Source organism: Mastigoproctus giganteus, chromosome 6, assembly GCF_048544385.1.
Source record: "Mastigoproctus giganteus isolate SK-2022 chromosome 6, ASM4854438v1, whole genome shotgun sequence".
Classification (NCBI taxonomy): domain Eukaryota; kingdom Metazoa; phylum Arthropoda; class Arachnida; order Uropygi; family Thelyphonidae; genus Mastigoproctus; species Mastigoproctus giganteus.
The window spans coordinates 231,060,602-231,077,340 of NC_143580.1; the positions used below are offsets into that span (position 1 = coordinate 231,060,602).

At 35.8% G+C, this 16,739-nt stretch overlaps 2 protein-coding genes across 2 annotated transcripts in view; one reads left to right on the plus strand and one right to left on the minus strand.

The window, feature by feature from the left end:
- LOC150085072 (delta(3,5)-Delta(2,4)-dienoyl-CoA isomerase, mitochondrial-like) overlaps window positions 1–14,679 on the minus strand; it is a 134,276-nt gene extending 119,597 nt beyond the window's left edge. The window contains exon 1 of the mRNA XM_090376774.1: window positions 14,454–14,679. Within this exon, the coding sequence (XP_090232900.1) occupies window positions 14,454–14,490 (37 nt within the window). The 5' untranslated portion in view covers window positions 14,491–14,679. The remainder of the gene's footprint in view (window positions 1–14,453) is intronic.
- A 198-nt stretch (window positions 14,680–14,877) lies between these two features.
- LOC150085073 (retinol dehydrogenase 14-like) lies at window positions 14,878–16,159 on the plus strand. The gene has a single exon (XM_090375748.1). The coding sequence runs from the start codon at window positions 14,952–14,954 to the stop codon at window positions 15,834–15,836; it is 885 nt and encodes a 294-aa protein (XP_090231874.1). The 5' UTR covers window positions 14,878–14,951; the 3' UTR covers window positions 15,837–16,159.
- Window positions 16,160–16,739: the final 580 nt, after the last annotated feature.

Consider the following 16,739-nt stretch of genomic DNA (forward strand, 5'->3'; position numbering starts at 1 on the left):
AGCGAAGCTTGTTTTTTTATACTGTGTACATTCTGCATGAACCACAAAAGCTTTCCACCTTGTGAACTTGGTTACATATGGCCCTTTTGTTGCTATGCCTGTTTGTCCTGTCTGGGTCCGTTGTACGTGATCGGTCTACCCCTCTCTTGATACAGCTTAATGAAGGTGCCTAGGGGCCAGCAGCTAGAATCCAAGACGATATGCTTTGCATTTGCTGGGCAGAAGATAAAAGAGTAGGTCGGAAACCTAGTTTTGATAGCCTTTGCATCAATCTTAATTCCATGTTCATGGGCAAAGAGGGCCTTGAAACTTTCTGCTTGCATTGAAGGACCCAGTCTCTAAACAAATATTCTTTTTCTGGTCTGTACAGCTGATATATTATAAATCTCTTCCAGTCTTCTCTCTCAAACTTGTGTCTCCTGTATTGGTAATCTGTTCCCTTGCACTGTCAAAATGTCTTGGGTGGAAATAGCCATTTGGGGGTTATGGCTATAAGATTGTGCTTGAGGGTTGAATTGATGAAGATGAACCATCTCTTTTAATTTGCTTGAATGGTATACGAGGAGAAATGATTCGCTCAGTCACTAAATCAACCTAGGCAGATGATAGCAGGGTAAATGAAACTGGTGCTCTTCGAAAATGTTTGAAATTCTAAGAGAAGTAATGGATAACTTCCTGGAGTGCACAATTTTACATCATTTTCATACCATAATCGATAACAGATATCACAAACAGCCCAAAATTTATTTTTTAAAAATAGAATTTTCTTTCAAATTCTTTATAGGAATTATGGTCATGTTTGACGTTGTTGTAAATGATTTCATGTTTAACTACTGTTGAAACTTGTGAAGGGTCTACACAACAGGCAGTTGAGCTGAAATATGATTTTGTTTCTTTTTGAATGATGCAATCGAGTTTGTTGTTGCAGTATACTTTGTCTAGCCACTCCAGGAATCAATTTAAAATAGTCGGGTAATTAATTCATTTAAACTCAAATCTTCAGGAAGTTCTTGAATATAATTTCGTGATGATCCAGCCTCCTGAGAAGCAGATTTTATTAAACTCTGCATTTTTTTTTTGTTCTCTGTTTTTGAACTTGTTCTTTTGTCGACATGGAAGGTTTCTTCGGTGACTTTAAAGATTTTATTATTCTTGCAAGATACACTCAATTTCACTCAGCTGGAGGTTTAGACTCTTTGAAATATTCTTGTTGGTTGAAACGTTTTTCAAAACTAGAAATTCAAAGCTATTTAAATTTTTAATCTAACATTTAATCGAATAGTTACAACTGAAGTTATAAATCAGGGGTGGCCAATGATCTATAGCGGCTTTAATTTCAGTCGATCACAACGAATTTACAGTCATCCCTCAATTTGCAGTCAGGTATACTATCAAAATTTTATATTGTGCAGTGGGTTTCGCTATCTGCATGTTATTTTTATTTATTATATAATTTTTTTAACGAAGCTTCAAAAACAGGAATGAAGGCAGATTTTGAAAATTTATTTTTGTTTTTTTTTGCATGATTGAAGATTTCACTGAAGGAGAAACATTTCACCATAATAAAGTAAAATACTACAAAATTACAGCTGTCGGTATTATTGCAAATGCAATAAGATTGAGTTTACTACCCATTTATAATTAGATTGCACTAACAGAAAAGCCCAATAAACAGAAAAGTGCAAATTGTTTTTGTTTTATGGTCGTGACCTCCAGAAATAGCTTTAGAGAAATATCACAAAGGCATTCAAAACTGATTCTTATAAGGATATAAACAGAATATAAGGATAAAAATAGAGCAATAAACGGTGGTGTTTGTCTGGTTATTTTGGAAACAACTTCCTCATTTGGGAGTCCTCTTCATCAATTATCTTACATTAGCTGTTCAGACAGAATATTTTTTTGGTTCGCGCAATTTAGTGTTTTAATCAGTAAGCATTGCTTTTGCTGATTTAATAACTGGACAGTACTTATATGTTAATTTAATACCTTTTGATTTAAAAATGAATACTACAAAAAAAGAGTAAAACTTATCATTTTCATCAAGAGTGGGAACTAGAATACTTTTTTTGTAATGAATACTATGAAAGAAAGAAAAATGTTGCTGTTTGATTTGCAATGCTTCCATGGCTATACCCAAAAAAGGAGAGAGAGAGAGAAGTAAAAGGGGAATTACTAAGAAAGAGAAGAATGATGATATCCAGCTCAGGCCCCTAGGTGTGCCAAGCCGATACTCACCAGATATGAGCCCCTGGGGTTAAATTATGCAGAGTTAGTAAGGATTGTGGACTAAAGATGAATATGGCTAAAACAAAAGTAATGATGAACAAGTATGCCACAGAAAGGGATATAATGATTGAAGGAGCAGTAATTGAAAAGGTGGAGTCATACTTATTTGGGACAAGTCATTAGCTGTAATAATGATAAATGGCTGGAAGTCAAGAGAACAATAAATTTTGGATGGATAACATTCAGGAAATATAGTCACATACTGAGGAACAATATTGCAATTTGTCTAAAAAGTAAAATAATGAACCAATGTATACTCCCCACCATGACTTATGGAAGTGAAACTTGGGCACTCACCAAAAGAATGGAAGAGAAGCTGAGAACTACACAGTGAAGAATGGAATGAATTATATTGGGAATCAAAATCAGGCTGTTAGATAAGAGAAACACATGGATTAGGCAGCAAACTCAAGTAAAGGACATTCTTATCAAAACTAAAGAACTAAAATGGTCCTGGGCAGGACAAACAGCTTGAAGACATGATGACAGATGGACTAAGAAAATAACAGAATGGTACCCAAGAGGAGCTAGAAGAAAACTTGGAAGACAAAAGGCGGAGATAGACGCCTTTGTCTATGAGTTTGTCTACGAAATTCATGAGTTTGTGGGTATTAAATGGATGGCCATTGCACAAAATAGAAGGAACTGGAAAGTTGCTGGAGAGGCCTTCATCCTGCAGTGGATTGAAAATGGTTGATAATGAAGGATCTCAAATAAAAAAATTCGACCACGTTGCAAAAATATCCTGTTTTTGAATTAAATAGTGAGAAACATGTTTCTGATATTGAGAATGTTGTGGATGATTTTGAAATCAGATTCAGTGATTTTAAAACAATTGAAGACATTGTTCAATATATTTCTTATCCATTAAATGTTGACTTAGATACAAAACAAATTGCAGAAAAAAAAAAATCTGCTGCGATTTTTCACATGGAGAAAATATTACCTGAAAATGAAATTATTACATTGTGAACCGATATCTTTCTAAAAGCCAGATTATCAGAAAAAGACTTTTGGAAATATGTTTGCTGAGAAAAGAGCCCAAATGTAAAAAAATTCAGGGAACTTTTAAATTTCTGTTTTGGTTCCACTTATCTATGTGAATTGGCCTTTTTGTATTTGAAACAAAGAATCTCTGTGCTCTTACGGACTTGCATACAGAAGATTCTTTACAGTTGGCCTTATTCTGAATTGAATTGTATTCTGAATTGTATTGAATTTTAAAATTAATTTTTTTTAAAGAAAACATTGAGGTTTAATTCTTGTAATAACCACTCTTTGAGGTTATCCCACTTCTCCATACTTGCTTGACCTTGCAACTAATGATTTTTGGTTGTTCCCAACAATGAAGGATGCTCTTTGTGGCAGATTTCCTAGCCAACAAGCATCTGCTTCTGCCGTTTACTAGTGGATCAAACATACTTCCAAAGAAAGCATTGCCGTGACCTTTGCAGTTTGGAAGAAAAGGTTTTAAAAACGTGTGCAGTCTCTAGGAGAGAGAGATTAAGTTGAAAAGTGAGGCAAGTGTCACCTCTTATTTTGTGTAACTCATAAGAAATAAATTTAGAAACCTTATAACTTGAATGCACCTTGTATAAGGCAATGGATAAGCTTCACCTTGAGCAATGTAAACAAGTTGGGAGTCCTCGTTTTAAGAAATTGTGGATTTCTTTGAATGGGTGCAGAGAGGAGCAGCCGGATTAGTCAAGGTTACTTTTACTACAAAAGACTTCTGTTCTGCAAACTAGTGGAGACTTAAGTGAAGTGTTTAAGGCTTTAAATGATGTTACCAACAGCAAATTCTAAATGGGAAGCATTCAGCAAAGTAATTATAAAATGCTATTTAGCTTTTCATACCTAAGGTTTAGACTTAAATGGCTGTTGCTAGATGAACTAAGGAGGCTAGTGGCAGAGAGAAAAAAAATGCATGGATTCATATAAATTATCAACAGATACAAAAGTTAATGGTAGATATAAACTAGTCTGCAATAAAATCAAAGGAGGTTAGACAAGTTAAGGCAGATTACAGAAAGTCTATCAATAAAGAAAAGCAGCAAAGACCTCTTTACTTATATTAACAATAGACATGATATTTTTAGGAGTCCTTATGTGCTGTGATGTAATGATTAGATCGTAGATATAGCTTAGCTTAATTTTCAGCACTCACCTCATAGTAATCCACTTAGCTGGTTGAAAGTTTTACCACGTACATAGTGGTTATGAGATTCTAATAACTTAGAGAAATTATAAATTTAAAAACTAAGTTATGGGCCTTAATTTTTCTAAAGAAAGGAAAGTGCACCTTCAATTCTATGGTTGTCTAATTAAAATAAATTAAATGAAGTGAGATAAAAGCTAATAGCTGTGCACGAGCGACTTTCGAAATAGTCTTCAGTTAGCTATAGTGGCCAACTTCTCCCCTATTTGGAATTTAGCACGTATAAAGTTTCCACGTGCACTGAAATGCATTTCAGAAACTCAACCTGTATATAACACTCGCACGCTCTTCCCTCCCCACTAAAGCTAACTGAAGACGATTTCGAAAGTCGCTCGTGCACGGCTATTAGCTTTTATTTCATTTCATTTAATTTAATTAGACAACCATAGAATGAAAGGTGCACTTTCCTTTCTTAGAAAATTATTTTTTATAGCCCATAACTTAGTTTTTAAATTTATAATTTCTTTAAGTTATTAGAATCTCATAACCACTATGTACGTGGTAAAACTTTCAACCAACTAAGTGGATTACTATGAGGTGAGTGCTGAAAATTAAGCTAAGCTATATCTACAATCTGTTAACAATAGAAGGGGTTGAATCACATCAGTCCACTTACAAACTGAACGTGTATTTTGCATCTACATTGACAGATCAGGAATTCTTTAGGGAAGGGGATGCCAGAAGAATATCAAATTCTAATGATTTTGTGATAACTGAGAGGAAAGTGGAAGAGAATTTGTCAACGTTAAACATAAAAAAGGCACTTTGAGTGGATGGGATCTATCCAATTATATTAAGTGAGCCATCAAAGGAGGTCCCTACAGACAGGAGAAATGCAGATCAAAAGGTGACAGGAGTAATTACAGACTTTTTAACTTCTGTTCCAAGGAAAATAATGGAGTCATTGTTAAAGAAGTAATGTAGGACCATCAAACAATATTAAAATATTGCTGCAAGTCACAGCATGTATTTGTTAAGGGGTTATCTTGTCTGAGCAATCTGATTAGATGGAATGATGCAGCAACAATGGAATGCAATAAGCAATCTTGATATCATCTACTTGGATTTCAGGAAAGCTTTTGATACTGTTGTATAAATTGGAGCAGTTTGACATTAAGGGCAAGTTACTATAGATAAAGGTAAGGTTCAGTGGGAAATGACACAGAGTGGTTATTATTTTATTTTTTTTTTTTATGAAAATCCCAAACATGAGAGGTATTAAAACCTATAGTACTTAGTACTGTGCATGGATGTTAACGTTAGACTTGAACGTCTTTAGACTGCAGTTTTTGGGAAATACATAAGAAGGAAGGTTGTACCAAAAAAAAAAAAAAAAACACGGCAGCTGAATAAATAAATGAGGAAGATGAAAAATTGGTTCTGTGAGTTTGAAGTTGGACAGCAAATGGATGTTGGCGGCACATGTTCGGGCTGTTTTGAAAGACAGAACGGGAATTATAGAAGCCAACTCAATAATAGTGCCCACGGAAGTATCTGTAGAAAAGGCATGCAGCAGAAACAGGAAGTCTTTGAGACAGAGCGTGTCTCTCCACACTCTGTCTCAAAGATGTTAGAGATGAGTCATCAATTAACCTAACTGCCTTCTTCTGAATGGAATCTAGAAGCCTGAGAGAGGTTTTGGGGGCACTGCCCCAGATGTGGGAAAAATAGTCCATGGTACGGCACATTTGCAATTGTACAGCTATTTGGAAAAAAGGTAACACCAAGTTTTTTAGATGTAGAAGAAGCAATGTTTGTAATGTAATTGTGCCAAGATAGATTAGAAGTCAGGGTAATCCCCAAAAGAGATATCATTTTGGCTAGAAACGGGAGTGTCACCAAAGATAAGCATAGGAGCAGAAGAATCCTTTTTGCAAGATATAAGGCAGGACTAAGTTTTAGAAGGATTGAAATCAACTAAGTTATCTTTACCACACTGGAAAATTACCTCGAAATCGGCATTTAAGGAATTGGTAGTAGATATTCGAGAAATTGAAGCTGATTGAGCAGGGCAAGGTTTCTCGAACTGGTATGCAATGTGCTATCATCAGCAAAACTATGGATAGGATTTCTGGTCAATGGAAGAAGATCATTAATATACAAGAGAAAAAGAACTGAACCTTGGGAGACACCAGCATTAGTGAAGAAGTTAGAGAGCCATCTACCATCACCCTCAGTGAGCAGTCAAAGAGAAAGCTGGATAACCAATTACAAAACACAGTTGGCAAACCATGAGATGAAAGCTTGTTTAGAAGACCTTTATGCCAAACACGATTGAAAGCCTTTGATGTCAAGAGCAACTGCTCATGTTTCACCGAAATTTTCCATTTAATTTGTCCATAAATGGGTAACATAAGCCAGAATAACACCAGTGGTTTGACACTGACAGAATCCATTACTGGTGATTGTTGATCAGATGGAAGGTTTCTAGATAGTTTAAGAGTTGTTGGTTAATTGATTTCTCCGTTACTTTAGAAAGAGTAGAATTAATTGCAATGGGACGATAATCGAATGGGAGGGATTTGTCACATTTTTTTTGGAACTGGCTGAATATGAGCAAATTTCTAAGCGGAAGGAAAAACACCTTTGGAATAAGAAAGTGAAAAATGGTGGCGGTGAACAAGGGTAAGTTCATGAGTGCAGGTGTTGAGTACAAGTGGAGAAATGCCATCAGGACCTGGAGCTTTCTTAGCGTCATAGTCAAAATCCTTCTGACATCATTTTATTGATGGAGCGTGCTGGGAAAGGTGGGAGATGTTTTACCAAGATCATTAATACACGAGTTGGAAGAAAAATGGGATGCTAGCAGGTCAGCTTTATCCTTGGCTGAAGCGACAACAGAACCATCTGGTTTTGATAGCAGTGGAAGCAGAGATGAGAAAAAGTTCCGGCCAATAGCTTTCGTAAGAGACCAGAATGCTCGGCTACCATTAGGGCAAGAAGTAAGTTTTCTATTCTTAGCCTGTTCAGAATTTAGTTTGGACTGATTAATAACTGCTTTACAATTGTTGTGAGCTCTGGTGTAGGCAGAAAATGAAACTGAAGAATTGGAAACAAACCAATTACAATATGCAACATTTTTCCCTTGCCTTAGCACCTTTATTGGAAAACTAAAGTTTAGATAAAGGACGAGATTTTAAGGTGGAGTGTGGAATAAAGAATTCCATTCCTGCAAGAATAATTTCACTGACACAATTTGAGCAAACATTGTCATCAGGAGTTTTGAAACAGTAATCTGACCAAGAGAAAGAAGAACAGAAATCTTGCAGGTCATCCCATTCTGCATTCTTGTAATGCCAACAACACGAGGGAATAGATAAAGGCTCCATTGGAGAAGAGACAATCACCAAGTTGTGATCTGAGGTGCCTAATGGACCACTCATTTCAACCGTGTACTTTGAAAGGTTGTTTGTGAGAAAAAGATCAAGGGTGTTGACTATATAGTTAGGACTGTCAGGTAGGTAATTGCAAAAGCCTCAGCATCACAACCAGCTGGGTCTGTGTGACTACAAAACAGAAGCCAGCTGTAGTTGTGACATTAAAGTCACCAAGGAAAATTACCTCACTGTTAGGAAAGTTGGACTGGAGAAAGTCATCTTGCAAAGAGAGAAAGTCAAAGAGCTCCAAGTGATTAGTGGAGTTGGGAGAACGGTAGAAACAACAGATGAATTTAACACAATGAGGCAGAGAGATTTTAAGCCAGAGAAGATCGAAAAGAGGAGATTCCAAATTACCAAGTCTCTGACAGGGAATATTGGAACGGACATAAGCACAAGTACCACCTTTGAGGTGAAAGGAATCATTAGCAAATAATTTGGGCAACTGAGATGAGCAGTGGTTGAATCAACCGATAGCTGAGATTCTGTTAGAAAAAGTATGTGGGGCTTGGCAGACTAAGTGGAAATGGAGATTATTGAGATTAGAACTGAGACCACTTATATTTATGAAATGAACTAGGAAGTGTTTTGGAGGTTTAGATCCTTTCACAGATAAGTTTGCTGTATGTTTGACTAATCATGGTGGATTCAGTAATAAGAAAAAGTGTGTGTGTGGATGCTGTATGAAGTAATGAAATTTTTGGATATGGCAAACACATGGTAAGAATGTACCCAGATCCTTAACATAACGTGGTCTCGGCAATGCCCCCTGCATACACACTACTTGGATTCCCTCCAAATCACTATCTGGCAGAGTAGAGGCAAGATTATACACTAGCTGATCCCAAAGCCTCCTAAAGAGTTACCAATAGATTCGGTCCGGTGTACTAACTAGCGGCCAGCCTGCAAACACTGTTTTAGAGCTGTGCCCTCGAAATGTAAGGAAGATTGGATCTCGCCATGGTGTTCATCATAACCTAGAAGGACATCAGTCACACTGCATAATGGAAGGGATGGGGGAGGGTTGACTGTAACTTTGCCCTGGAAACTAAACACGGGTTCCACCACTTCAAGCCTCCAATAAGCAAAGTGGTGGTATTGCACAGTTTGATGAGTCATCTACTACCAGTACTGCCTGGTAATACAGAGGGGCAGTATTCCTCCATGTGGTGTGGGCACCACACCTCAACTCCTGCTTACATTGGTTCACACCTGGGTGGTCACCTACAGTATACTTGCGCATGGGGGTTTTATCCAGGATTACTAACCTCCTACCATCGTGAAGGTGCAAGCAGAGGATTTGGCTGTCACAGACTGTCCCGAAGTTAGGTTGACTTGAGTGTCAACCAAATATCCGTTCCATCAGCATTTTAGACTCCCAGGTAGTAATCACACTTGTTAATGGACACTGCTCTTCTCGGACTAATGCTATTAGTGGAGCCACCAGGGTTCAGTGCCCAGGGCTCATTGTTGTTTTCTACATTTATAAATGATATTGATGAATGTTAGATCAGGCTTAATGTTTAAGTTTGCAGATGCTACAACAGTTGGACAGCAAACAAGTTAAGCTACTACAACAAGTTCTACAGAAATCTAGAAATATCAGTCGGAGTTCAACAGGTAGCAGTAATTCCAGATTAACGTACCAACTGTACGTACTACTCTCAGGGTAGTGGAAAATGAAGAACTGGGAATAATTATGCAGTCAGATATGAAGTTCTCTGTGCAGTGCAAACCCGCTGCTAAGACAGCTCATGGGGTTTTGCCAATGATATACACAAATTTTGCTAGCAGGGATAAGAAGGTGATTATCCCCTTGTATAACACAATTAGTCCACATCTTGTGGATGCCTCATTTTAAGAAGGATATAGATCTGTTGCAATGGGTGCAGAGAAGGCAATGAGATTGGAGGGGAATTAAAAGGGTGGTCTTACCAAGAAAGGCTTCAGTTTCGCAAATTGCAGCATCTGGAGACTAGGCACCTGCAAGGTGATCTGACTGAGGTGTTTAATGATTTGAATGGATTGAACAAGCCCAATGCTGATAGCGTTGTTCCTCTTGCAATAATACTGCAGTCACATCACGGATTTGTTAAGGGGTGATCTTGTCTGAGCAGATTGATTGGACACAATGATGCAGTAACATTGGGATGCAATAAGAAATTTTGATATCATCTATTTAGATTTCAGAAAAGCTTTTGATTCCATTTGAATTTATCATGAGTCATAAATCTAAACTGAAGAAGGATGGTTGCATGGTAGACGTGTGGAAATTTGCTTTAAGCCAGTGAGTGGTTGACTGTTGGAACAAACTTCCATCTGTTGTTATGGAAATGGATGGGTTGAATAAATTCAAGGAAGAACTAGACAAATTCTTTGAGAGTACGGATGGGTGAACTGTGTAGTAGGGGTTTTTTTTTTTTTGTTTTGCCGATGCTATATAAGATTGCATCATTTGCCACTACTAACACTAAATGGAGTGAGTAAACATGATGTTGATGGTATTCTAACTCTTTCTCAGACAATACATACAAGGGGAAATCAACATAATCCTAAGAACAACGGGTGCAGGATAGATGTGTGAAATTTTGCTTACAGCCAGAGTAACTAATTATTGGAAAAAATACTGATGTGGTATAAATTTGCTTCTTTGCAAATTCTACTGCAGGTGAGAGTAAATACTAATTTAATGTCCTTCATGCTTACATGGACACTGTTCTGAATTAGCATCTAATTCACACACCCTCTTCTAAACCAGTTCTTTGTCTATTGCCAAACTCAACTTTTCCTCATTTATCTCTCCTACATATGCTTTCTGGAATAGCCTTTTTCCACATGCATTTCCTACAATATTCCCATTTAACCTACAGATATCCACATTTAATGTCAACAACTATCTTTTTTCTTCTTGGCCTTCAACCCATGCATGGTACTAAGTACTATAGGTTACAACACCTTTCATGATTTGGGTTTGAATGAAGAAGATTAAAAAAAAAAAAAAAAAAAAGAAAAAAGCAATAGGTATAGTAGAACATCAAATAGAGTGTCTGTTATGGTCTTTGAGATATGAATCTGAAGATGATATAAAAAGAGAGTAAATGTTAGCAGGCAAAGAAAATGGTGAGCCAATAACCAACTAAGAGAGTGTGCAATATTATGTACAGTTGGTAGACTTTGAAAGGATCACTGAGTTTTCAGAAGTTGGATATGGATGTCTAATTTGAAAACATAATGATGAGGTGCTGATCATTATCTACTCTCATGTTACTGTTTATTGTGCAAGGGCAACATAGCCATAATGGCTTCACTCTCCCAATATTCATTATCATCTCTAAATTTTGACATCCCTCTATCCTTTTGCCAGTGTCATTTATGAAAACAGTGGTCCAAAACCAATCCTTTTGGGACCCTGTTTCTAATATTTGAAAATGTGAAGTTCTTCACATTAATTGCAACTTTTTCCTCTTGCACCATCCATCTTTATATCTTATCATGGATTCTAACAAAGTTCCAGCTTAATGTAATCTCACATAAGAGACTGAGCAAAATGCTGTGCTAAAACCAAAATAAACAATGTTGAAATTATTTCCTAAATCTAAGTCAAAATAGCTAACCAGGTTAGTTAAGCATAATTTTCCCTTAACAAAACTGTGATGTGTATCCTTCATGATTTATTTCTATGTAAATGTCCTTTCAATGCACTCTTTCCAATACACTTCAGTCAGACAGCTGGTCTATAGATACCCACTTCACTCTGAGAACCACCAGTTGTATATATGCACATTGGCACTTCTCCAATATCCAAAGGAAGTTCTTCCAAATCTAATGATGCCCACATAATTAACCTTGATAGCTCAATGCACTTTCTAGCCACCTCTTTCAACATTGCTGCACATACCATCAACTAAATGATGCCTTATTTGCATTTAGGCTATAAAGTTTTTCTGAGAAATAAGTCATTGCCAATACCACTACTGCTCAGCCTCACTCACCCAACCTCTGATTTCTTCTTTGTATTCATATAAGCAAAACTTATTCCAGTTCTGTGCTCTCTTAACCTCAATCTTTTCAGAGTAATATCATTACAGATCAACTTGTAACTGATAAGCTTCAGTACTTTACATCACTAACTTTCTCATGCCATCTTTTTCTGCTCTGTTTTTCAATGGATGTGTGTAGAGCACATCCTTTTTCTGGGTGTAGAGCACTTCCAGTCAGTGTATTTTCCCAACTACAAAGTTTGATGGAGATGATCTAATAGCAAGGGGGTTTTTCAACTAGACTGAACTTAATCTATTGGTAACGATGCCTGAAATCAAAGTTAATGAAGCCAATTTCCTTAGTATGGACACCATATTCATATTAAGGAAATGGGCCATTTTAGCACAACAATCCATATCATACAGGACTGGTTTGTGGACCATGACACTGAAAAGTTAGACTGGCTGGGCAAGAGTGTGGTCCTTAACCTCCAGTAAACAAACTTGGAACACTAGATTAGGCTGTGACCAAAAACATACTTCCTATAAACTGGCTGTGGGAGCTACTTTGCTACAGGAAAGGAGACAAGTTCAAGTAAATGCCTACCAGACATTGGTAGAGGCAAAATGTCTTGCTTTTGACCATATGCTGTATTTTAGTTGGTAGTGTACTAAAAAAATTTCCAATATAAAAATTGTAGAGAGCACATCTCATCAAAAACTATTAGCAATGGCAATGTGGAAAGAAATTTCAAATATGAAAAATTTAAGGTTTGCGGAATAAAACAGACTAAATGTAACTGTAAAATCAGAATTAAATTTTAATAACAACTGTTCCGAATTTGTAGACTGTCATACTGCAACCTAAATTAATAGAAGCCACAAAGGCAAACAAAATATTCATTTAAATTTTTAAAGTCATTGTAATATTTATGTAATATAACAAAATTGTACAAACAGATTTTTGCATGTTTTTTTCCTCCTTTTTATCCTGTTTTTTTTTTATTTTTTACTTTTGAAAGGTGGCAGCTCTAGCTGTGACATTCACACATGCCACAATTTTTTTTTTTTAAATGAAAACTGCAAACACGAGAGGTATCAGACTCTATAGTAGTTAGTACTGTGTTTGGGTTGAGAAGACGAAAGAAGATATTTGTTGACATTAGACGAGCTTTTGTAGACTGTAATACTTCTCAGTTAAGATCACTAATCAAGTTAATGTTTGGTTTAGAAAACATCTGTTAATTAAGACAAGCCAATTTTGTTTTTTTTGGAAGTTGCATTTGAAGTAAGGGCAAAACTATAAATTCTGGGTTTAACTCGTTCTCAGATTCAGAAATCTGAAAAGATTCTTGTTTCCCATAGTGGCGGTATGGTAGTTTCGCTCCCGCTTTCACGCAGCTTTAACGTTGTAGTTGTCTGGAAACAAAATGCGGTACTGTTAAATATGACTTTTATTCTTTAACATCCTTACGGAGTAGAATATTTTAGGTCGAGTTACTTAATTTGAATGAAACTCTGTGTCCACCCATACAGTGAGTGACCTTCAGGAGAACGACGCGACCTGCGCGCGGCAATGGTCACGTATCTTTTAGTCGTTCTAAATTCTATGAGCAGTAACTAAAAAAAATTACAGTCACAGTACCAACTTAATAATGGAAAGTTTAATGATTACGATTGATGTTTTTGGAAGTTATACTAACACTAGCAGTAGTGGTACTGAATAGTAGCTGCTAAACCACACAATCTGCCTTACGGTTGCTTCCAGCAATGAAAAAAGACCACACACGTTCTTTAGGGGCAAGGGCAAAAATTCCTTCCGTCCCTGCCCCCAAAGTAGGATCTCTTTTTATATCATTAATTAAAAAAAATAGGAAAATTACGTATAACTCACTGGACTAGCTAACACACATGATGTCAGAATAACTAACTAAAGAAAAGAAATTATTACTGCATTGACAAGCAGAAGCGTGACAGATTCACAATGGCAAAGAAATCTTGCCTATACAAAATCTTCAATTCTAATTTTCATGATAAATTAATTTCCCCCAAAGAAAGATCTCTTTACCGACCTTAGTTATTTAATTTTTTTTGTGCTTGAAAAATAACAGATTATTTTTAATATTAAAACGGGGAATAGTAGTATCACCAGGATTTTTAGTTTGTGAAGCTCGACAGTATATGAGGAAAAAGGGAGGAGAACAGGAACACTAAAGAAAATAGACTAATTAAAATAGTTCAATCCATTAAATTTTTTTTTTAAAATGACCATGAACAGCATGTTTGGAAATTGTTATATATATATTTTTTAAACTAACAATAGAATAAATTCTGTTATTTAAAAAATGCCACAAAAACTATTTGTGGCATTTTGTAATTAAAGACCATCAAACAAATCACATTATAAATAACTCATTGTCATATTTGAAAGAATACATACTGAATACAGTATTTCGCTTAGAAAAAAAGAACTGTCAGGAATTTAACAATAATAAACACGATCTACTGTAAACTTTTTTTTTTTTTTTTTAATAGAAGATGATTAGCACAGATCAGAAAATAGTATTTAATTAAAAGGAACATATCTACCTAGACCAAGCAATCCACGAACAGCATTCACTGACATGTTTTAGTTTTAAATTGTACCACAATCAAGTACTGTAGGTTGTTGTCACTGGCCGATTGGCTTCTGGTTTACTCGTTATAAACTGTTTACTTAAACTAGGTTACAGGTTTCACTATGCGTCAAATCCCCGGCAGACATTCTAACACGCAGTGGGTGTCTGAGAAACACGTGTTTAGTTTCTAAGCTTTTTACAGATAACTTTGGACAAAACTAACGCACGGGGAAAAAATATGCATAATACACCATCGGCAATTGGATAACTATTTGTCACGTGACAACTGTTTTATCCACTAGCATTCAACGTTACAACCGATTTTTAGTATTGCTTGTAGTCAGGTCGTTGGCTGCCTCTACTTGCATTGATTAGAACTTATGATTTTGTAGGCATGGCTTCTCACATTGCTGGTGTTTGTATTGCTGCGTTCTTAAGCATCGTTATAATTCGACAATGGCGTATTTATATGTGGGGAAAATGTCGTAGTAAAAGATCAATGAAAGGCAAAACTGTTATTATAACTGGTGCAAATTCTGGAATTGGTAAAGCAACTGCGAAAGAATTAGCAAAACGTGAGGCTCGTGTAATCCTTGCATGCCGAGATGTTTCCAAAGCGCAGCAGGCTGTTGAGGATATACGACGTTATACGTTGAAAGGAGAATTGGTGATTAAACACCTTGACTTGGCTTCTTTGAAATCAATACGCAGATTTGTTGACGATTTTTTACAGTCCGAGAAAAGGCTGGATGTTTTGATAAACAATGCTGGAATTTTTCAGTGTCCTTATATGTTAACAGAAGATGGTTTTGAGATGCAGATGGGGGTCAACCACTTAGGCCACTTCTTACTAACAGTCTTATTATTAGATATTTTAAAACATTCGTCGCCAAGTCGGGTAATAATAATTACATCAGCTCTATATAAAAAGGGCTCTATTAATTTTGATGACTTAAATTCCGAGAAAAGCTACGATAAACGAATGGTTTATAATAACAGCAAACTCGCCAATGCATTATTTGCACAAGAACTCAATCGCCGATTAACAGGCTCTAGAGTCAATGTATACCTCTTAAGTCCGGGTCATGTGTGGACCAATTTAGGTCGTCATATAAAAATTCCATGGATAAAGATGGTACTTCTTTTCCCTCTGGCCCTTCTGTTTGTTCGGACCCCATATCAAGGATGTCAGACTATACTCAAATGTGCCACTTCAGAAGAACTCGATAATGAATCGGGAAAATATTATCGCAACTGTCGAGAAGAACCACTCTGTGAAATTGCAGAGGAGGAAACGGTCGCACATAAACTGTGGGAAATTAGTGAAACTCTGTGTGGAGTGAAATCTGATTGAACCAATAAGTATTTATTAGAAAGTTGGTTATGATACTTAAAAATATCAGGGCTGTATATAGGTTTCTTTCAGAGGTCTTTCACATTGAAACGAAATGTTGAATTGTTGGAAGCGATACTATTAAAAGTATTATGCAGTGCATATCATTTTTGAAATGCATTCGAAACAGAATCATAGTGAATCTCTGTGTAATATTTTAAAATAGCAGTGGTATAAGACTAGTTGCATGGGCACGAGATATTAACAGGTCACAAATCCCTCAAGATAATGAATAGGCTAAAACAGGATGTACTGAAATTAATATTTTTAAAAATATATATAAGAACAGCAACAGTTAACTATCACTAAAATAGAGCTTATTGTAATATATAAGATTACAGTGGAGAGTATAGAGATGTGAGACTGTTGCCAGCTTGATTTGTATCCCTACTGCATTTCTCTTTGTGAGAAATGCAAGTTAAATAATGAAACATGATTATTTCATATGTAATTTGGCATTCCTTTATTTATATCAATTATTTTGAACAAATTAGATATTTGTTTCCAATTTTGTCATGTTAACATGAAGCAAACAAAGTAATTTGTTATCTTTAAGTCTCTGACTTATTACTGTTTATTACACGAGGTGGCCTAATTGATGCTGGAGCAGTCTCATAACTAAGTGGGCTGTGAAAATTTATAATAAATATATATACAGTATTTATAATTTTAATATAATAAATTTATAATAAAAATAAATTATGTTAAAATATGTTAATGATAAAATCAGTAGACCGGTACTTTAATAATTATAAAGTAGAAAAGTAAATAGTCATAGGCTAACATGTATAAATAAACATTTATGAAGTAATGATGAAACTCATGTCAAATAAATATAGATTTACAAACTTCTTGATTACAAGT

Coding starts and splice junctions, on each gene's coding strand:
- LOC150085073 (XM_090375748.1), top strand. CDS start 14,952: ATGTGGGGAAAATGTCGTAGTAAAAGATCAATGAAAGGCAAAACTGTT.